The 22,843-nt window shown below is 37.2% G+C and overlaps 1 protein-coding gene across 10 annotated transcripts in view; it reads left to right on the top strand.

Annotated features, from left to right (window-relative positions):
* FAP (fibroblast activation protein alpha) overlaps positions 1 to 22,405 on the top strand; it is a 74,215-nt gene extending 51,810 nt beyond the window's left edge. For 7 of the 10 annotated variants that reach the window (XM_070581406.1, XM_008525456.2, XM_070581411.1 and 4 more), the window contains 9 exons: positions 4,286 to 4,384; positions 4,837 to 4,906; positions 5,650 to 5,844; positions 10,726 to 10,780; positions 18,455 to 18,554; positions 19,615 to 19,679; positions 20,179 to 20,251; positions 20,513 to 20,586; positions 22,005 to 22,405. In XM_070581406.1, the coding sequence (XP_070437507.1) occupies positions 4,286 to 4,384; positions 4,837 to 4,906; positions 5,650 to 5,844; positions 10,726 to 10,780; positions 18,455 to 18,554; positions 19,615 to 19,679; positions 20,179 to 20,251; positions 20,513 to 20,586; positions 22,005 to 22,106 (833 nt within the window). In that variant the 3' untranslated portion in view covers positions 22,107 to 22,405. The remainder of the gene's footprint in view (positions 1 to 4,285; positions 4,385 to 4,836; positions 4,907 to 5,649; positions 5,845 to 10,725; positions 10,781 to 18,454; positions 18,555 to 19,614; positions 19,680 to 20,178; positions 20,252 to 20,512; positions 20,587 to 22,004) is intronic. The other 3 variants (XM_070581407.1, XM_070581413.1, XM_070581408.1) reach the window with 1 other exon arrangement.
* Positions 22,406 to 22,843: the final 438 nt, after the last annotated feature.

Genomic DNA, 22,843 nt, shown 5'->3' with positions numbered 1-22,843 from the left:
GTCTAAGTGTCCACAGATGGCTGAATGGATAAAGAAAATGTGGTATATATAAATATACAAAGGAATATTATTTGGCCATAAGAAAGATTGAAATCCTGCCATTCATGAGAACATGGATGGACCTTGAATGCATTATGCTAAGTGAAATAAGTCAGGCAGAGAAAGAAAAATACTTTATGATCTCACTTATATGTGGATTCTAAAAAACAAAAAAAACTACAGAGCTCATAGATGCAGAGAACAGATTGGTGTTTGCCAGAGCAAGAGGGCCAGGTGGTGGGCGAAATGGATGAAGGAGGTCAAAAGGTATGACCTTCCATTTATAAAATAAATAAGTCATGAGACTATAAAGTACAGCATGGTAGCTATAGTGAATATTATATTGTATATTTGAAAGTTGCTATAGAGTAGACCTTAAACATTCTCATCACAAGGAAAAAAAATTGTATGGTGATGGATGTAAACTAGACATTGCAATGATCATTTCACAATATATATAAATATCAAATCATTACCTTGTACACCTGAAACTAATATAATGTTATATATAAATTATACCTCAATTAAAAAAACTGTGTGGAACACCAACATGAGAAATAGAAAGAGACAAATGAGCCTGTAAAGGAGACCAAGAGAGAACAGAGGGAGGAGGACAAACCTTGAGAGTATGGCGTCATGGAAGGCGGGGAGGAGAGGATCTTAAGAGAGAGGGCGTTCTCATCTGTGTCAAGTGCTGCAGAGAATGAAGGCAGACCTTCTCTAAATCAATGGATTTAGCAATAAGGAGATAAGCATAGCACTACCTCAGACAGAGCAGTTTCAGTGGAGCAGTGGAGGTGGAAGCCAGATTGCAGTAAATTAAGGCCTGCATAGGAGGTAAATAAAAAGAGATGGTATTTTCAACAGGTCTGGCTAATGAGAGGAGGAAAGAGGTAGGATGGCTTGAAGGGATTGGTAGATATTTAATTTTGGTTTTGAAAGATGATGAATGTGTGAGCATGGCAAATGCTGATGGAAGAAATTAGGAGACCAAAAGGGGTTGAAGACATAAAGGAGAGAGGTCATTGAGAAGCTGGGAAAAGATGCATTCCAGAAACAGGTGAGGATTAATTTCTTGCATTGTGATGAGAGGGAATAAAGAAATTAACTACGTAATTGTAGGAAAGTTTGTAGACATTGCAGAAAATAGTGCCATGACTTCATTTTCTCTGCAAAATGGGGTGAGGTCATTTGAAAATAACAGATAGTACTTGCACTGGATGCTATGGAAACCCAGGAGAACTTGACATGGAGTGTCAGTTGAGGCTTAGTCACTTTAGGCACAGTAGGTGCTCATTAAAATTACCCAACTCATTGATATCATTTATCAGCTTTTCCACAGATTCTTCACATAATTTAATTAATGAGCAATCCATTGTGGTTAATTTGATTTAAACAAAAATCTCACACATGATCCGTCTTTATTACCACTTGATGTCATCAAAATGAAGAGTCTACAGATAAAGAGAGAACATGTACTACATGTCAGTTACTAGGTACTGAGTATGCTGGGTACTTCGTATACAATGATGAGTGAAAGAACATTAAAGGTGCAATCTGGACTGAGCGCTCCTTTGCTAGGTCACAGACTTTAAAGTATGCGTTTTGTTTTTTGGGGGTTTTTGTTGTTTTTGTGAGGAAGATTGGCCCTGAGCTAACATCTGTTGCCAATCTTCCTCTTTTTTCTTTCTCCCCAAAGCCCCAGTACATAGTTCTATATCTTAGTAGCAAGTCCTTCTAGTTCTTCCATGTGGGATGCTGCCACAGCATGGCTTGATGAGCAATGTGTAGGTCTGTGCCCAGGATTGGAACCAGGGAACCCTGGGCTGCCGAAGCAGACCACAAGAACTTAACTACTATTCTCCCCAGGCCAGGCCCTCGTCATAGACTTTTGATGCAAAGTCACATAATGCAATTGCTACCCCTTCCTCTCCACACAACCCTGTGAAAATCCATTTTGCTCCAAGGGTGGGAAGGTTGCCCACTTATCATCCAGAAAAAAATGTAGAAGCTCTAGTAAGCTTTAAATTTAATTTGACATTTCAGCAATTCATGAATCAGAAAAGTTCAATAGCTAGGAACAGAATGGAAAAGGAGTCAAAGTCAAACCAATCTGACACCACCTGTACTTTGTCTCGGACTTTCAGTACCTGTTAGTAAAATGATAAAAATAGTACCAAATAAGTAAATAATGCAGCCACTTTGTGCTTGCTCTCCATAGGACTCCCTTTATCAGGTGATAGCTCCGCATACAGAACCCACACAAGGAGAATGAAGAGCTGGCTCCATTGTACTTAGAATTGTGTATTCATTTTATTTTTTTGGTTTTAATTTTTAAGATGTCACAAGTATCTCTTTCCTGATGGATTATCCAAAGTTAAAATGAAATTTATTATGTATCTTATACAACTCGTACCAAAACATCTATACTTGTTCTAAGATTAAATATAACATGTTGGAGCAAAATGCCATGAGTATATGAAAACTGAGAGTTACAAGGGAAGTGGTTTGGCAAACTTAGTGTAGTTACAAGTACTCCTCCAGTTCCCTATCTTCAAAGACTACTTTTTAAAAAGGCACAAAAACAAGAAGTCCACAGGATGTCTTTTGTAGAAGTTGCCATATCTCAGAAGTCATCCAGACTCTCTTTTCAAAATAAAGGTAAAAACTCCACGTATTATTTGAAAGCCTGTCTTTTCCCTAGAAGAAGACTGGTGTCAATTCTAGTTCAAAATAAAGTTTACAAAAAGCTCTCCATTGCTAGAAACTTATTTGTATATACCACCAATCTACAGCATCAGGAGATTAATGGATTTGTTCATTTTCAAAGATTAAAGTGTGAAACATAACTGAGCTCACATATAAATAGCAATTTTTTAGAAGATCTTTTAAGGTAAAAGACAAAAAGAGATCATAGTGTGTATATATTCTTGTTTTGCTAAGATATATAACTACCATGAGAGAAAGGATTTTTTTTAATTGCATTAAATTGGTTTATAACATTATACAAATTTCAGGTGTACATCGTTATATATTTCAATTTCTATGTAGATTACAGCATGTTCACCACTCAAAGACTAATTGCTATCCATCACCACATACTTGTGCCTAATCACCCCTTTTGCCTTTCTCCCTCTCCTCTTCCCCTGTGGTAACCATCAATCCAATCTCTGTTTCCATTTGTTTGTTTGTCATTGTTTTTATCTTCTACTTATAAGTGAGATCATATGGTATTTGACTTTCTCCCTCTGACTTATTTTGCTTAGCATAATACCCTTAAGGTCCATTCATGTTGTCACAAATGGCTGGATTTCATCATTTCTTATGGCTGAGTAATATTCCATTGTGTATATATGTCACATCTTCTTTATGCATTCATCTCTTGATGGGCACCTAGGTTGCTTCCAAGTCTTGGCTATTGTGAATAATGCTGCAATGAACATAGGGGTGAATATATCTTTATGCATTTATGTTTTCATGTTCTTTGGAAAAATACCCAGCAGTGGAATAGCTGGATCATATGGTAGTTCTATTCTTAATTTTTTGAGGAATCTCCATACTGTTTTCCACAGTGGCTGCACCAGTTTGCACTCCCACCAGCAGTATATGAGGGTTCCCTTCTTTCCACATCCTCTCCAACACTTATTGTTTCCTGTCTTGTTAATTATAGCCATGAGAGAAAGGATTTGAAGGAACAGGATGCACAGCAATTCAACTGCCCCCTCCAAAAAAGAAAGAATATCTTATATTAACCAAGTGCAACAGCAAAATGTTAAGAAAGAAATAGATATAAAAAAAATTTTAGAAAATGATAATTGACTTCCCACATTGAAAATTTATTTAAAAACTTTGTAAGTACATAATTATTTTAAAGTTGATATTTTAGCAAAATAGATTTTACTTCTATTACTTTTTTTTTAGTAGATGACAAAAAATGTCGCCTACTCAGATTATAGCTTTACATTAAAAAATAAAAGTTGGCGATGGGAAAATGTGGCTGAATAAACATTGTTGCTTTGATGATTCTGTTTTGATGCTGTAAGGAACAGTTTAGGCAGCAATGATTGATGTCTTTCATAAGCTCATACTTGCTTTAAAGGCTAGACTTAAAAATATGCTTGTCAATGTGAAACTCCTTAGCAATCCTTGCAGAGATTCAGTTTCATCCATATTAAAGCCAAAGGAATTTTAAGAAAGGAATTTTCTTATGGAAATTAATTAAAAATGAACATTTTCCTTTTTTAAGAAATTAAAATCCTGGAAGAAAACAAGGAATTGGAAAATGCTTTGAAAAATATCAAGCTGCCTAAAGAGGAAATTAAGAAACTTGAAGTGGATGAAATTAGTAAGATCTTTTAAAAACTTCTTATTTATAGATATGAAGCTGAACATTTATCTTACTTTTTTTAAAAAAAAGTTAGATGGTAAATATTTAAGTCCAAATCCTATAATTTTCAAACAATCTTACCATAATAGTAGAGTTTCACAAAATACCATTAATATGTTTATGAATAGGATTGATCCTATACTTTTCTGTAGCTCCATTTCAACACTGATATTTTTTTAAAAAGAGCTAGTCTAATTTTAATTTTAGAATGTGTGCTTCTAGAAAAGCAATAATTCAAGATTTGTAATAATTTGAAATTAGACAAAAATGCGTAATAAAAATCAATTTGAAACACATTCTTGATTCTTAACTTGCTAGTTATGAATTTGTTTTATGTTCTATGTTGTTATTAAAGAAAATAAATGATGCTATCAATCTAGTGGAATGACTTTTCTCCTTTTTTTCCCTAGCTTTATGGTACAAGATGATTCTTCCTCCTCAATTTGACAAATCAAAGAAGTATCCCTTACTAATTCAAGTGTATGTAGTATTTTCTTGTGTGTAAGAACTATTTACTGAAAATATGTTGAATTAAATACACATTTATGAGATAGAATAAACCATTCTCCTTGGTAACAGTTCCTATTGATGCTGTTTTTATATATTCCTCAACTAATCAGAGTAAATAAAATATGGCTATTTAAAATAGATTGAGGAAGTTTTGAGATTTTAGATGGACTTGCTTGCCTTTGCTGTGTTAAATTTCCTTTGTATGGCAAATTGCCGAATGTGTCAGAATACCTTTGAGATAGAGAAAATGCAGCCAAAAAAATATTGTAAATCATCTTAACATCTTATGTAATTGAGTTAGAAATGAAATAAGGCAATGGAATACATTTAGTGGAATCACACCCAAAATCAGTGCTGACCTACACACAATTTGCTTAAAACACCATGAATTTTTTTTAGTATATCTTATGCCTGCTTTTAGCAAGTGGCAGGTGGCAGAAATGACGAAAAACCCACACATATTCCTTGAAATGCCAACCCTAGATGTATCCGTTTTGGGGAATAAGAGAGGCTGTGTCCCAAAACAACTTCCTTGTAGCAAACCTCTGGGAAAAGCCTGGTCCTCTCTTGATTTTGAGCCAGTTCTAATGCCACTGTTATTGAAATTTTATCATATAAATGTATGAAGAAATACTAAAGGCAATTCTTGGCCATGATGGGAAGTTGAGTTTTACAAAGGAATAAGAGATTCTATGTATATTTTTTTCCTTTAGGTATGGTGGTCCCTGCAGTCAGAGCGTAAGGTCTATATTCGCTATTAGTTGGATATCTTATCTTGCAAGTAAGGAAGGGATAGTCATCGCCTTGGTGGATGGTCGAGGAACGGCTTTCCAAGGTGACAAACTCCTGTACGCAGTGTATCGAAAGCTGGGTGTTTATGAAGTTGAGGACCAGATCACAGCTGTCAGGTGAGCGCTTTGTCATTCAAACAGAAATTGACATGCAACAAAAGTCACACAGTCACTATTGGGTTTATCCATCCTTAACAACTTAAATCTTTTTGTCTATTTACCTAACTTTGTCCAAAGCTATCATTAATCTTAAAGGGATATTTTTGCCCATGAGAAAAATATTATTCATGGAATAATGGAAGAGAGCTAATAAATTCTTATAAAATGATTTAAAGTGATAAATGGCAAATACTCTTTCGATATTTTAGTCTTTCTAATATTTTTTCACTTATTAACATGGTTCGTAATTACCAGAAAAATTTGTATAACTCTAGGGATGGTCTGTAGGAACCCAAACATCTGAACTTGCTGAAGCATTGTGGATTTGACCTTTAAATTTAGAAATGGCTCAAGATCTTGTCAGCACTGTATATTTATAGATGTTAGACATTAATTTGTAATTAAACTAGCTCTGAAGTTCAGCTATTTTAGCATGAAAATGTTTTCCTATTTTCATTAACAAAAAATTCATCTTACATGATAGAAATTATATTATGAAAACATTTAGAGGAGGAAAGACAGATTCATAACCTGAGTTCTTCTTCTCAACTACATTCTCAATCACAATTTATGGCTCAGTCCTTTTTTCCTAAAACGTAAGGAATGTAATCACCAAAATCATTGCTTATTTGGAAAAACTGCACAGGATTCTTCTGGATATTTCTCTATAGTTATTGGGTTTCTGTTATTATGGTATGAATAGGTGAAGTTAGAGAATGGTAGTTTATAAATGGGGCCAATTGCACTCTTAGTCATGAATGTCTATACATGCATGACAGCTAAAGGTCAAACACTGTTTCACAACAAAGAGCAATTTAGAAAATTCATTAGTACATTTCTTTTATCATCTTAATGTCATTTAATAGTATTACTAGTTATTGATTTCAATGCAGCATACACAACACAGATCGTATTCAACAACTAGGAGCCAGGCCTAGACAACGCTTTTCTGTATTTTTACCTCTAATCAAAACAGAAGAGTTTAGACTCACAAGTAATTATTTTTAAAAATGGAAAAGTAATCACAACCCATGTGTTTTCAAATTTTTCTTCCATTCTTTGAGCAGTAATATACACACACTTAAACACAAAATATTCGATTAAAAACAAAGCCTATTTGAGGGAAATCTGACATATTTATAGATTATTATACAACATGAGAAGATCTGTAGTGACAGATATGTAGGACATGAAACCACAAATTGAGATCACCCACACATAACTTCTAGGAGGCTCCATCTTTCTTACTGATGCAAATTTTTGGCCTTTCTACTGCCAACTTGTTTGGGGGAGTCTTCTGCCTGACAGAGAGACATAGAAGAGATAATTCAAAGAAAAAGTCCACCAAGAGATCTCATATGAAGACTGTAGTGTGCCTTAATGGGAAGATGAACACAACTGTGAGCATGATAGACTTAATTCTTTAAGGAATTTCGTGTTTTGGTTTTTTTTTTTTCAGCACTGTGGGTCACATCTCTTTGTATTTAAACCATCCAATAAACCCAAGGACAGGTAATCCTGGGACGACATCAAAGACAGAGATGTAAATTATGCCTCATTTGTAATTCAATTCGGTCTTTTCCAAAGTTCGTAGAGCTAAAAAGTGGTTTGTTTTGGCATTGGTTAAAAAACAATCTCATTATCATCATCATCTCATAATCACAGCACACCAATAACAAAAACATACATTATATTTTTGTGCATTTGTTTACCACCAAAACTGCAGCATTCAAATTTAAGAATACCTCGAGAAACAGAACAGATCACTTATTCACATGTTCCTTGGGTGGAATGAAAATTTAAACCTGAAACCCACGTATAGCCCTTAACAAAAGTTGTTATTTCTGATGTTCAACACATAGGACATGAAGCCACAAATTCTACCAGTTTTCACAATAGCATAAATGTCTTTGGCGTTTAAAATTGAAGATGGGCCAGAGGCGGTAATCGGCTAGCTTTACAACTTCTCTCAGCCATTTTTAGGATTGAACCTGAAGAAAACCTTCCTGCTATACAGCAGGCATATGTTCACTCATTTGTTCAACCACTTAACAGCAATTGGTCCCATATTAATACATGTGATTGCAATGCCCTCTGTATAAAATTGTGTAATTTACAACTTCTACTGTCAGTGCACTCCCAATCTTTGCGAAGTAGACAAACCACCTGCACTCTGAGAAAGCGTTGCTTTTAGTTACTTTTAGTAAACACCCTAGTGAACAAGTGGCGGCCGTGTGGTCCATGCAAAGCACCCATACAACAGTGGAGATGCTAGCTGGGGCTGGCCTTGACTTTGCTTGAAATCATTTTTCTGCAAAAGTGAAAAGAAAGCCTTGGAACCTAATGCTCTGAGAAAACAAAAGCTAAAAGGGATAGATTCATAATGATAATTCTGGGAATAATTCAAGCACATGTCTCCCCAAGAAGTGTTTTAGGAATCAGACGCTGAATGTCTGGCCTGGGGAATTGAGGTTGTAATGCCTCTATGGTAGCCCTCAAATACCCCCCAAAGAATGAAATTTGTCCCCTTGAATCTCTTATAAAATGCGATCTGACTAAATTTTTTACATACAAAAAGAAAATCATACGTGTATATTTGGAAACACCAGTAAATACTAGTCAGGGTCAATAAATAGATTCAAACAAAGCAAAGCGTGGGGGGAAAAGTCATACAACATCACAATTTTTGGCTATGCAAAAGAGAATGCTTCTACAGAGCTGCTTGTGAGGTCAAAGCATAAGTGAACCTGGGACCTACTTTCTTCAGGCTTCCCTGCAAACAGTACATTTGTGGGACCCATAGAACTTCAGTAGTTATAGAGTCAACTCTGCTCATTTGATGTATATTTGGCATTTTTGACATACCCACAATTTTGAAATTTTATATAACCTGAGGGTTAATGGTAAGGAAGAATTACATGAGGAAAAAATATCATATCATACTGTTATACATGGTATCAATAAGAATATTTCCAAAATAGAATAATAATTGATCACTAGGCTTCCAAACTAACCTTTGGTCTAGGGCCATTTTCATGAGAGAAAAGTTGTAAACTTCAATCCAGCTTCCCAAATTCAAAAATCATGCTTTTTCATTTGTTACTAACATTTTGTTGATTTAACCACATTATCTACAGTATTTCTGATAACCCTCCTGGAAGCTCTTCAGAATTTGGAGTTAAATTTTACAGAGCCTGGTTGTTCTCAAAATGCTCTGATTATCTAGCTAACCTTTAACCTAGTCTTGCCACATTAAGTGTTAATGTTTCATTTCCAGGTTAACTATTGCACTATCGTTTCCAGTAAATGTCATCCTTTCAGAATAAACCTAGGAAGGGAGTTGTTAAGAATTTCCTGTTCCCATATATCACCTGTTATTTGCTTTTACCCCAGATGCAAGGCAATATGATTGCTAGCTTCTGGGAGATCATAAAATCACGATTGGTTTTATGGCTCAGAACTGTCTTCAAGCACTAGTGGCAAGATGATTTTTTTAACAAAGAAAGTGAACCTTCTCTTCTTTCGTTTGGTTTTTGAAGTTTGTGGAAGAATTGCAGAAATGCCACACTTTCCTGCACGCTGTCTCTGCTTTACCATGAACAGCATCCACACAGGTAGCGACTTTCCATTCGCTACTGCGTTTCTTCCCTCTAGACTCCTCAGTGTCCCTCAGAATCAGTGTCGGGTAAGCTGTGACTGACGGGGCTTCTTCCCATCTGTTTGTCCCGGGCATTGGCCCAACTCCTCTCTGCATCGGAAACATGCTTGTTGAATCAATGCAAGGAGCAAAATGGTTGCTGTGAAATCCTTTAAGAAACTCTATTATTCGCTAATGAAAATGACTCCGTCCTACTTCCAGAGAATGAGAAAGGACATAAGACAACTGAAGGGAACAAAAAATGGTATTTTTCTGGGGCCGCGTGTGCCACTTTGGTCTCCCCCTCTCCTCCTTGTGTTGCATCCAGGCCTCCACAATGGCTCATCCAGTTTGCTGTTTAATTCCACTGCTTCTGCTTCTCTGAGAGTTTCTTGAGTTTTTATCAAACCATTCTCAAAATAAATCACAATGCTCTAGAACACCAGCCCTCAAGGGGACATGGAATAAATTAGCCTAAAACATTCTTGTTTTGTACCAACTTTGCAAAGCTACATTTCTGAGGGCTTCCCTGAGGACTTTTTAAAAGCTGCCCTTTACCATGGCCTCTTGCTCCCAAGGAGAGATTTATTTTCAAAATAGTTTTCAAATGGAGGCTCTTCCATAATGGAGCTCAAATGAATCATGTCCACATCCTAAAAGATACCTATAATTGTCCATACCTTGATAAACTGAGAGTACCTGAGTATGAAATGGCAGGAGGATGGATATTTTTCCACAGATGAATGTGACCAAAACTGAACTGGTGATTATCATTAACATCTAAGCCAAGTCATAAGAAATTAATAAAACTTAAAACAGCAACAACAAATGCCTTTTTTCCAAAAGCCAAGGATTTGGGAATTTGGTCTTAGTCATGGTGCTATTACTTCTTGTGTTATTATGAGCCCGTGTCTTGACCTATTTGAGTCCCAAGTAACCCACACAATGAGGACATGTGACCTTACAGCTCTGAAAGAACTACTCAATAGATGTACAATGAAGTCTAAAGGATCCTTTTATCCTCTGCAGAAAACATGATAATACTCTTTTAATTATTTGTACATGTGGCCTTATTATGCATGTGTTTAAACAAAGAAAATGTAGCATTTCTATTAAATCTTTGGATTAAATATGCTTGTGTAATGAAGTAAATGTCATGTTTACACACTTAAAATTCTAAAAATTTGTTTCTTTTACTTTAGAAAATTCATAGAAATGGGTTTCATTGATGAAAAAAGAATAGCCATATGGGGCTGGGTGAGTTGTTTTATATGTTTTATGCCTGTTATTCAGTTCAGCAATCATCATTTTCTAAAGTGTTCGCTTATAAGGTTTCTCATGAAATGTTAATGTTGTAACATAATTTAATCTGTCAATGGAAACAGTCAATTTGGATAATCTTGGCTTTAAAGTGGTGGTTCTAAGTGTTTGTTCCTTTTTTTCAATTATTTAGTTTCTTCTCTGTACAGCAAATTAATTCATAATTGATACATTTTTACTTAATTTTTTGGTATTAGATTATAGTAAATTGAACTGAACCATATTCATCAGAAGTTTAATTTTCTTTGTTACTTCAGAGTTAATATATATCTTCTATTTTATATTTTGTAATTTCATTTTTGTGAAAAGATAAGCTGAAGTTTGAAACTACAGGAACTTGCAAAGCATAAATTCCCTAGCACCTAGCCTATCCCAGTCATATCTTGGCTGTTTTGATTCTTTTGGGGGTTTTTTTGGTAACCAAGTTATTTTACCAAACCTAATATTAATTTGTGGTAACTGGAGAGAAGTATTAGTGTCTTAATTATAGGTCATGGAGATAATTTCCCAGGTTTGAGGAGCTGTTCAGATTTTTAAACTGCACGTTAAAAGGACGTGGCAAAACTTATCTGTCACGGGCAATGAAGTCATTGGAAAGTTTAGAGAAATATTGGAAAGAGTTTAGATTTGCCCATTATAAATTATGATAATTACCCTTCAAAGAAGATTTCCTGTTTCACTTTTTGGTCTGGATTTGTACATTTGCAAGTCAATTTGCAGCCGTTTGTGCTTGGGTTGTTTTTCTTGGCTGTTTTCTCTGAGAGCGGCCTGCACAAGATGGAGGGAACGAAACCCAATATTGAAGGGAATCTGCAGGGTTGGGCTCAACTCAGCTCAGTGACCAGATGAAGAGCTGTTATGAATTTGTGGAAAGTTGTTACTTCAAGCCATTTGGTCCTTTTTAAAACTATCAAATGTTAAATATCTAAACAGAATGGAATTCAAATGGGTGAGAATAAATGAAATATTTTTATAGTGAAATATTTCAGATAAGACCTACCATCCATTTTTATGAAATTTCCTAAAGTAAACCCTTGAAAGATTCAAATTTCAAGCTGAACACTTACATATAGTCATTAACATTTCTCTTAAGAGCTTTACTTTGCTTTTAGTACAGGCTTTGAAATAACTATAAAGTAGAACTTTTAATTTCATTTATAGAACATTCTAGGTATTAGTTTGGTAGAGAACCATCCCTGTGGGATGATTTAAGGAACCCACTCATCACCCAAAAATACATTCATATCAGTCTGAAATTCTTCAATGAGAGATTCTCACCATGTCTGTGCAAATGCTTCTGGAAGAAATAGTATATTAGGCCCCCTATATTGATTACGTTCCAATGTGGCAGTGATTGTGAGGTAAACCCTGATAGCATGGGTGGGAGAAAAAAATAATAAGTGGACTACCAATGGATACAACACTCAAGTAGCCCCTAAATCATCAAGAGGACCCAGAAGGTCCTGAAGGAAAAAGACCTTAATGCTATACTGTTTTTATTAGTTCTTTGAGTTTAAGACTAATCCATATTTATTAATCCATCCATCTGACCATTGACTCATTCATTCTTTCATCTATGTAGTAAATTTTTCTTGGATCTTCACTAGGTCTTACCTTAGGTTCTTGAGGAAATGAAAAGAAAGTAAGTTATAGCTCTGACCTTCCAGTAGAGCGAAAAAGCAATTGCTCAGCAATGTTCCATGTGTTAAGGGAGATGTGACTTCTTGTGGAGAAGACCAGGGACAATAGTGGTTAATTCTATCTGTGAGAGCTAAGGGGAGATTCAGAAATGAGGTAGCATTTGAGCTTGGAGAAGATAGGTTAGTAATGCAGCCTTCCAGGCAGAGAGAAGACAACGTTGCCCAGGCCCTGAGAGAACAAAGAATGTGGAGTACATGGGGGCTCTGTGTTGGTTGGGAATGCCTGAAACTTCATAAGTTTAAGGTGTATGGTGAGGAAAGTGTAAGAAATGAATCTGAGTAGGTAGGTAGCCAGATAACAGGAGGCCTTTTAGGGCACTTAAGAGAGAGTGGGCTTTGTCCATGGCTCAGTGACACATTTTCTCTTGTCATTTTTCTGTGTCTCTATGATCATTACACTCCATTTATTCTTTAAATGTTGGTGTTTTCCTGGGTCTGGCCTTGACTCTCTTTATTCTTCACTTCCTTGGGGAAATCCACATAGTTGCAAAGATGATGATGACTGCCAGATCCCTGCCACTAGCCCCCCACTCACTTCTGAGCTCCACATTTCAAATGCCTACTGATCATCTCTCCCAAATGTCTTACAGGGTCCTCAACCTAAACTTGCCCAAACTAAACTTGTTATAGTCTACTTTTAAATAAGCCCTGATCTTATTAAGGAGCTCACCACACACCCAGTCACCCAAATTAGTAAGTTCAGAGCTATTTTCAATTTCCTCTGCTCCCTGACTCCAACATTCTGTTGGTTAGTAAATACTGGCAATTCTACCTTCAAACACCTAAATCTGTTCCCATCATCCCCACTGATGTTGCCTCAGTTCAAGTTTCTTCGTATGTAATTTAGACCAGTGCTTCTCAAAGTTGAGCTCACATAAGCATCACCAGGAGAACTTGTTAAAACACAGTTTCCAGGGTCCTACCATCAGAGATTCCAATTCATAACTCCAGGTTTGCATTTCTAACAAGATCCCAGGTAATGCTGATTCTTTTGGTCCATGGACCATAGGTTGGGTGCCACTGGTTTAACTATTCCAATTGTCTCTTAACTAGCCTCCTTCCTTTGGCCTCATAAGCTCCAATGTTGTTAATGTGGTTATTGTTCCAAAACACAATTCTTATCATGTTGCTTTTTTACTTATGTATTTTCTAGAGCTACACATTGACCTCAACCTAGTGCCCAAACATATTTCCTTGCGTGCAAGGCCTTTGGCAATCTGGCTGCAACCTATTTTTCCAGGCTCATCTCTCTCCACTTCTCCCCACACTTTGCGAATAATTTGACTTATGTCTGTGCTTCTCTGTTCCCACGATTTTGTAAATCCTGTCCCCTGCACCTGCAATATCCATCCTCTTCTTCCATTCCCACCTCTTTCTCACTCCAAAATGAAAAATTCATACTTGTTCCTTAAGATCCAACTCACACGTGACTTGGTTTGTGTTCCAATAGCTCTTTATACTGCTCTTACAAGAATTAACATCTTGTCTGTCTACGGGTTTCTCCCATGAGAATGTAAGATCATTGAGGAAATGGACTTTGTCTTTTTTTAAGCCTTGTTTCTCAAAGGTTAACACAATAGTTGGCCATCTCATGATCTATGATGTTGTTTAAACTGAATTAATTATTTAAGTCAACATTCCCCCAAATGTGTCCCAGGAAATTTTCAGGAAAAGATTCTCTGGTATAATAATTTGGTCAATCATGAATTCTATATAATAGTATATATAGGCTCTTTGAAGGAATAGTAAAGAATCCTCTTAAATTTTGTTTAATACAGTGTTACCAAAAAGTATTGGATTCCATGAATACCTCTTTGAGAAGTGCTCTTGAAGTCACTAGGGAGTGGAATTGGTGTCTTAGAAAGATATTCTTGGCTGCAGGGGGAAGAATGGCCTGAGGAGGGGGAGGGAGTGGGCCAACGAGCTAGGAGAGCAGTAATACTGACAACATATACCAAGGGTCTGAATTTAGGCAGCGAAGTAGGATACAGGAAGAGGGTATAGCTCTGAGTGCTCTTTTCCAGTTCAAAAGCAGGGACCTATGGGAAATTGGAGATGGGAAAGAAGACAATGCTTAGAATGACCATGAGGGTTATTTAGCTATTATTATGTTCCATATCAGGGAAGGAAGTATCTGTTTCCATGAAGTGTTAGACACTTTAGTGGTCTGGAAAATATGCTATAGCTCACTGCACAATTTCTTTTGTAGTTAATTGGTCAATAAGCAGCAAACCCTACATTTCCTTCCCTTATCCAGATTAAGAAGGGGAGAAGAGGCATTTTTATCTTATCCTTTTATTTTTCTGGCTCACACAAATCAAAGCCCAGTAGTCCTGTTTTTAGCTGCTTATCAGATATCCACTCTGCACCCAGCACCATGCCTAGGAAGTGTCTGTTATGATAGTGGTTCTTAACTGGGCAATTTTGCCCCTCAGGGGACATTTAGCAATGTCTCAAGACATTTTTGGTTGTCACAACTGGGAGTGTGCTACTGGCACCTAGTGAGTAGAGGCCAGAGATGCTGTTAAATACCCCACAATACACAGGACAACCCCCCCAAAAAAGAATTATCCAGTCCAAAATGTCAATAGTGCTGAAGCTGCAAAACCCTGGTTTATGCAAAGCAAACTTGAAGCAGTTATTCTGACAATTGAAGAGCAGCAGGGGTTTTGCCTAAATTATTAGAATAACAACCTCATTTATGGGCTTTGCTTTGTTGATATAGGCCTAGCCAGGTGGTGTTGAATAAGCATTAGTTCATGATTTAATCTTAGTTCCTTTCTCTTCCAGTGACTAATTATAAGCAATTTAAATTGCTATGTGTGATCAGCGATATAAAAGTAGGACAAATGCACCTCTAATGAGACTGTGTTAGACTCTGAACTTCTCTGATGAGGTTGCCCTAGTGTAGGAATACTCAGGAAATGGCATGGGTTGTAGAGTTAGGTGTCCCGGTTTTCAGTCTCAGCTTTGCTGGTTACTAACTCCATAACTAGTCTCAGTCCACTCTGGGCCTTACCTTCCTCATCATGAAATGAGCAATAATTTCCTCACCAAGGCATTGTGAAGATTAGATGAGTTAATAGCAAAGTTGTATATTCAGCAAATTTTTATTCTATTCCCTCCTGTGTTTCAGGCCATATTCTTAGTGCTGAGAATACATTCATTAAGAAGACAGATAAAAATCTCTACCTTTACGGAGGTGGAAATGGTTGGGGAGAAAGATAATAAGCAAGAAAAATAAGCAAAACGTATAGGATGTTAAAGGATGATAAGTACCATGGGGAAAAACAAAACAAAACAGAACAAGAAAGGAGCCTGACGCAGGGTTGATGCAATTTAGATTAGAAGACAAATGAGACTTTTTTTTTTGACTCAAGACTTGAAATGGGGAGAAAGTGAGCCATGTCAATTTCTAGGGAAAGAGCGTTGCGGGCAGAGGGTGGCAGCATTTGCAAAAGTCCTGGGGCCAGATCATGCTTGGAGAGTTTAAAGAATATCAAGACAGCCAGTGAGGAAGGGGGAGGTCTGAGGTGGGAGAAGGGAGACAGATTGTGTGGGACTCTAAAGAACATTGCAATAACCTTGGCCATACAAACATTAGCTAGTTATTACGGCCTGGAGGTAAAATGTTTCAGTGTGCATTATGGCTCACATAAGGGTGTTCCATAAACCCCTTGAAATTCTGTGCCCTTCTAAGAATGTTTTTAAAGATATCCTTCACTTAAACAAAATGGCAAGGCATCTAAGTGCAAAGGACAAAATTCTAGAATTCTCATGGCCAATCTGCTCCGTGGGTTCTTTTCTTGCAGCAGCCACCCACTCTGCCTTAGAGCCCCACCCATGGGAGAGCAGAAAAAAGTCAACTCAGGGTTTTTTTTTCTCTTCACTTCTACAATAGGAATAGCTTTTCTAAGCTGCCTGAGAATTTAAAGCACACTTTCTTTTGTTGTGCTGCTGCTACACTAGCTTTGCTCTTACAAATTCCTAGAGACAATTTGTACTCATCCTTAAAACAGGGAATTTTATTTAGATACAGCACTGTCATCTAATCACTGAGTCAATACAGGTAAACAATTTCTAAGGTTTTGAACAGAAACGTTCAAAAACCTTTTTACTACGTGCAAATGTTTTCCATTTTAAATTTCACTTCATGCTATTTCCTGTTCTGGGGCATAGAGTGGAGAATAAGGATCCAGAATTGCTATTTTCAAGGAACATACTTTTCCCATAAAACTGTACACAATAATGACATTTCTAAAGGACTCAGGCTTACTTTGCTTTCATTTGAACCTAAAATTAAGAAGGAAGGAGAGATCTTCTCTTTCAGTAATACTTGTTGCTAACCTACTCATAAAACAAATTATTTTTATATAAGTCAATGTTTGAAGCTGATAGAGAATTTTCTCTTACCAAAATCATTTTTAAACCCAAATGTTCCTTCTATTTTTAAAATATATTTCCCCCCTATTAAAACACGTGTTAGTTCTTCTCCAAATATAATAAAAGGAGGCCATGTATCATTGGGGCTGCCTCTTTTATTCTGGGTTTTGAAGCCAAGTGTCCTCAATAAAATTCCCCAGAGCTGGAAACAAAAAACTGTAAACTAGTAAGGGACTTCATCCTTTAACTGCTGAATTCAGCAGGATTGTTTAGCTTATTCTCCCACTGCATGAATTTTGTAGCTTAAGAATAGACCCCTGCCACTGACCTGCTGCCATCACCATCTGTCTGTCTGTCTCTTGCTCCATAGAGCTCTCACTCATCTCGTTCTTGCACACTCTCTAAGAACTGACTTTTCTGTGGCAAAAGTGATAGGATCTCTGCTGACCCGAGGGAAATGATTCCCAGAAGTTTATGGTAATAAGGTCCTAAAAACAAGACATGTCCTTAGTTGGAAAGTCACATTGTCCTCTTATAATTTGTAGGATGGAGAATACATGCTGAGAATCACTTCCTAATCTAGGGCACACCTTTTTGGGGGTCCATGTCCCAGAACACTGCTTAATCCGTGTTCCCAGGAGAAGCGTCCCTCTCCCCGCATGTTTATACAGACCAAATTCATCTTCCAGGGGGAGATGCAGCTTTACTGCGTTGCTCTGCTCATTTCCTCATTTTTAGAAAAAGGTTCAAATTTCCAAGCGACATGGGCAGACATCTCCTTCTGTTATCAGAGTCACATTTCTGAATCACCTATTGATTCCTTGGGGAAGAAAATTGAGAGCTAAACCTACTCCTGACTGTGCAATTTGTATCCCCTTTTGTATTTCTTTGTTTTTCTATTAAATTTGTGGAAGGATATGCAAGATTTTTAAGACACCAATGGCTTTTCCTCCTTTGAGCTGCTATTCCAGAAATCCTCAAAACAGAGTATATGACACTATATTATACACAAACTCTGGCCATGCCTTTAACTATCCCAAAGGTTCTGATGTCTTTCCCTTGCTATTCTGTTGTAACCATAAATAAGTAAATACACCGATATAAATTCTGCTTCACATGACTTTTGCAAACTGTGGGAAGTATCGTGCCTTTACATTTTGGGAATAAGCTTTTTTTGTGCATTTCTTTCAAGTAAAATCCTAATTTTGCTCTAGCAAGGTTTTGGTTGGAAAAATATAGAGGGAGGAAAAAAAGAAAGTTTTTGCAGAAAATTTGTAATTGTATCTATCTCTTAAACTTCCCCTATTACGTTGTGATCAGCACACTAAGAATTTATAATTTATTAGTTGTGAAATTACTGGTACGTCTGGTGGAGCTTGCTGCCAAGGGTGCAAGATAGACACTTAATCTACCCTATCCATAGCTCCCGGCTCCCGTCAGCACTAATCGTGAGTAGAGTTGCTGTAAAAATATGTCGGAGAGTTTATGAAAGTAATTCTGAGACTGACTTGTAACAACGTCTCTACAGTCCTATGGAGGTTACGTTTCATCATTGGCCCTTGCTTCAGGAACTGGTCTTTTCAAATGTGGGATAGCGGTGGCTCCAGTCTCCAGCTGGGAGTATTACGGTATGGAAACATTTCATAAATGTTGCTGCGAAAACATTTAACACATAATTACTCTATATTTGAGGTTGCTAGGAAAACAAATTATGCAGTAAAATTCACCCCAGCATCACTGGGGAAAATATAATCCGTAAACAAGGTTGTTTATATGATTCATTATAATCATGTTGTAACAATCAAAGAAATCTTAAGCGTGAGGGAAGACATTCCCAAAATCCAATATATCTTATTCTCTCCCAGAAACCTTGTGCTCCCTGCCGAACCAAAGCTTTAAAATCAGAGCTAACTCTGTGTTTTTGCAGGCATACAGTTGCAGCGTAACTGGCTTTTATTCACATTTTACACAAAGTCAGTCTGGGGCCAAGCAATTCACCTCCACACCAGCATTTGCAGCTGCCAGCTCCATTGCTCCAGAAATCAAAGACGGAAAAAATTTGTTTGCAAAGTACACCTCCCATGTGTGCCTATTTTTATGATTAACATCAATACAGGATGATTCTTTGGAATTAACTCTAATAATTGTTCAAAAATGAGTTTTCATCAGATCCTCTTCCCTGTGTTGGGGTAGAAATGAGACAATTGTGACTTGTAGAGAATCTTCATTCAGGAAAAAAATGTGTGTGTGTGTGTGTGTGTGCTGGGAGAGGAAGATTTGGGGAACATATTTCCATCCCAGATTAATTCAGACACTAGGAAAAGTACTAGAGGTAGCTGCATCTGTGATTTATTTTAAATTATCATGAGGTCATTCCCTGGGGTCATTCCTATCTCAACATCTCCCTGCTCAAGAGCTTTGTATAGAAGTGAAAAAGTTTTAAGACCAGCCCTTCCTAATGTTAGCTGCTCCTGTTTCCATCATCTCCTTCTCCATTGCCTCTCTAGCGCAAGTGAGGCAGATTGCAGAGCAAATGACTTGGGTGGAGCGTTACAGTAAAGGAAAGCAAGAACCTTCCTCAGCAGCTCCACACGGGAGAGTTGAGTAGCAGTTATCAAACTAGTGGGTCTTGTTGGTTAATGAAATGACATATTACATGCAAACAACATATGTTTATATATTTTATAGCGTCTATCTACACAGAGCGATTCATGGGTCTCCCAACAAAGGACGATAATCTCAAGCACTATAAAGTAAGCATTTTCTGTTTATGTAGGTCATTAACTTATTTCAAATATGCTAAATAATTTTAAAGCAGTCATTCAGAATTTACACTTTGCTGGGTCCCCAAGCAAATATGATGATCTTTTGTTAGCTGCCAAACACCTCACTAGGAAGGAATTTACTTCATTTGGATTCTATTCTTTCTTTCCCCATCCTATCTTCCCTAACCTCCCTTTTCCCCATCCTCCTCCCCACCCCCAAACCCTACACAGCTTGAGCGGGCATCATTTATGCCTAAGGTCTCACTCATATGTAACATATGACACATAAACTTTCAGTTTTTCAAGCTAAGAATCAGATGGAAGTAATGCAAATGATGATGAAAATGTGTTGCTCTGACTCTTAAATATTTATCAAGCAAAGCAATACATAATTTCAGTATTGGTGCTAAGTCCATTGCACAATGATTTAGCTAGTTTTCTATTAGAACTTGCAGCAACTAAAATGTTAATTTTTCCTCTTTTCCAGAATTCAACTGTGATGGCAAGAGCAGAATATTTCAGAAATGTAGACTATCTTCTCATCCACGGAACAGCAGATGGTGAGGTTTAAGCAAGACTCTTACACATAAAAATACTGAGCCAGCATCACTTTGTTTAAGAAACATTAACCATCTTCCTATGCCTATGCTCAGGGTCAGTACCTAAGAGTCAGGGACATTTCCATAAATGAGTGTGATTACTCACTGCTGACAATGTCAACTGCATGACTAGATAATTGTTGGTGTTCATTTCCAGGCAGTACATGTCACTCTGTGCTTTCTGGTATTTAGCAGCACTTTAACTCTCTCTCTTTGTTGCAGATAATGTGCACTTTCAAAACTCAGCACAGATTGCTAAAGCTCTGGTTAATGCACAAGTGGATTTCCAAGCAATGGTACATAATTTCGTTTTACTCATGTTCACGGCCTTAGACCCCTAAGCTGAAAGGAGGAATCTTATTTTTTATTTTTTCACTAAAACCTAACAAAGAGGCTGTAGGGTAGACTAGGCAGAACATTAGCAAATGAACCTTGGACCTTTCATTAACTCCCTGAAGATCACTAGGCAAGCCATGTCACCTCTGGGGACCCCAATGGACTCACATATAAAATGAAGGGGTCCACAAGATTAAGTGGTCTTCCAGCTCGAACATCCAGCAGTTCTGTGTTCCTGTGTACGTAAGCGTGGCCTGTGGGTGCAAAACCTGGGAGTCCCAACGCAGCTAGAAGATTCTGTTTATTCAGTAAGATGCAATTGCAGAATGTTATCAGAAACCTCAGAGGCTCCCTGAAGTCATACAGCTTCACTCAGAGTCAGAGAATCCTTTCATCTACGTGTTCTCAGCGCCTGGCACAGGCCAGGCCCCCCACAGAAGCTTATATTTTTACTGAGTGAATGAATGAATGAGCTAGCTGTAAAATCCAGGTTGCGTAAGAAACGGGAAATGGAAGCAGGGAGGAAAATCAGGCAAAAGCCAAGTCAAGGGAGACAGTCCCCAATAGCTGTCTTTCCCCCTCTTCAGTGAGCGTAAATTCTCCCTCACTTGCTTATGTTGAACAAGAACCCAGAAAAGGAAACCCGGATCTTTTAGAAATTTCTGTTTTTTAAAATAATTTACAAAGCATGAGGTGAAATTTTTCCGACTTTTTTTAATCATGACCTCCAAAGGAAATTCAGCTTATAAGTACAGAGCATTACATTCTAACCATTAGCCACCTTTATTCAGTGAAAACAATAATCTTACCAGCATCTCTCCAATTATAAAGTTTAAACCTATAATACCAGCTTCCTGGGTTTTTTTTAAATGATACTATTTTAACTCCTATAAAGGCTATTTATGGTTATATGTGTTGTAGATTTTCTGCAACAGAGAGGAATTAGATTCAGAGGCTAAGAGCCTCAGAGAATGTTTGAGCCAGAAGGAGCTTTAGGGAAAATCGAATCCAACCCCCTCATTTTTCAAATGAGACAACCAAGCTCCAGAGAAGCAAAGAAACAGACCCAGCGCACAAGCTCTGGAACCCATGCCTGCCTCCCGATCCCCCAGGCTGGGGCCACTGGGAAAGGTCAGCCACCAAGATTTAAAGCATCAGTTTAAAGAATACGAAACAATAGTGAAGGTTCATGAAAGGTCTTTCAATCTTCCTGCTCTAAATGTTTATATGAAAACTATTTTATTTATTCAAGTAGTCTTAGGTAGAATTTCAACCACAATATTAGAAAAGTTATCAGGTCCTGAAAGTATTAAAAAGTCGAAGCTAGATGCATTGTGTGGCTGCAGGAATAAAACAGGTTTCTTCTCTCGTGTTTCAGTGGTACTCGGACCAGAACCACGGCATATCCGGCCTGTCCACGAAGCACTTATACACCCACATGACCCACTTCCTAAAGCAATGTTTTTCTTTGTCAGACTAAAAACGATGCCGATCCAAGCCTGTCACAACCTGAACACTTTATATAAATTCCTCAGACCATTTGCTTGTTTTATTCTTTATGCTGTTAAATGTTGGTATAAACAAACAAATGAACGTTGTTTGAAAGGCTGGCACAAAATTAGAAGGACTCAGAAGTTCAACCTAAATCTTGTTTACATTTTCTGGTACTCTGTGAAAGGAGAGAAAAGTGAGCCATGCCTTCTGATTTGGACACAGACAGTGTTTTATCACCTGTTCATTTGAGGAAAAAAATAAAGTCAGAAGTTAAAGTGCTATTAATTCGTCTGTGTGTGTGTTAATTCCGAGTTCCAGTTTCTATCACAGAAAGAAATGCTTCTGCTAGGCAAGTACATGAATAATACTAGGGTAGTCATGGAGGAGAAGAATCTAGAAGCAGTTTTGGATTTCTGTAATTAAACCTCCAAATGCTGGAATGAACAGCTCAGAGTATGGAAAAGCATTGTTCAGAAATCAAGTTTGAGATGAGTTTTATAGATGCACCCTGATGTTTGCACTCTATGCTGTCCTTCCAAGAAATGTTTATTAAATTTCTCCCAGAAGATTTCTTCAACATTGCCAAAAGCATTTCATAAGGATAAAGTCAGAATTTTGAATTCGGGCTCCTTTTAAGAAATGTTTCAAATTTGGAAATGTTCCTATTTTTGTATCCCTTTTTAGAATTAGTAATGGTAACTGCCTTCAGATTGCCAAACCACG

Source organism: Equus przewalskii, chromosome 17, assembly GCF_037783145.1.
Source record: "Equus przewalskii isolate Varuska chromosome 17, EquPr2, whole genome shotgun sequence".
NCBI classification, from domain to species: Eukaryota; Metazoa; Chordata; class Mammalia; order Perissodactyla; family Equidae; genus Equus; species Equus przewalskii.
The sequence above is the reverse complement of the archived record's forward strand: the minus strand, read 5'-3'. Positions and strand labels throughout refer to the sequence as shown.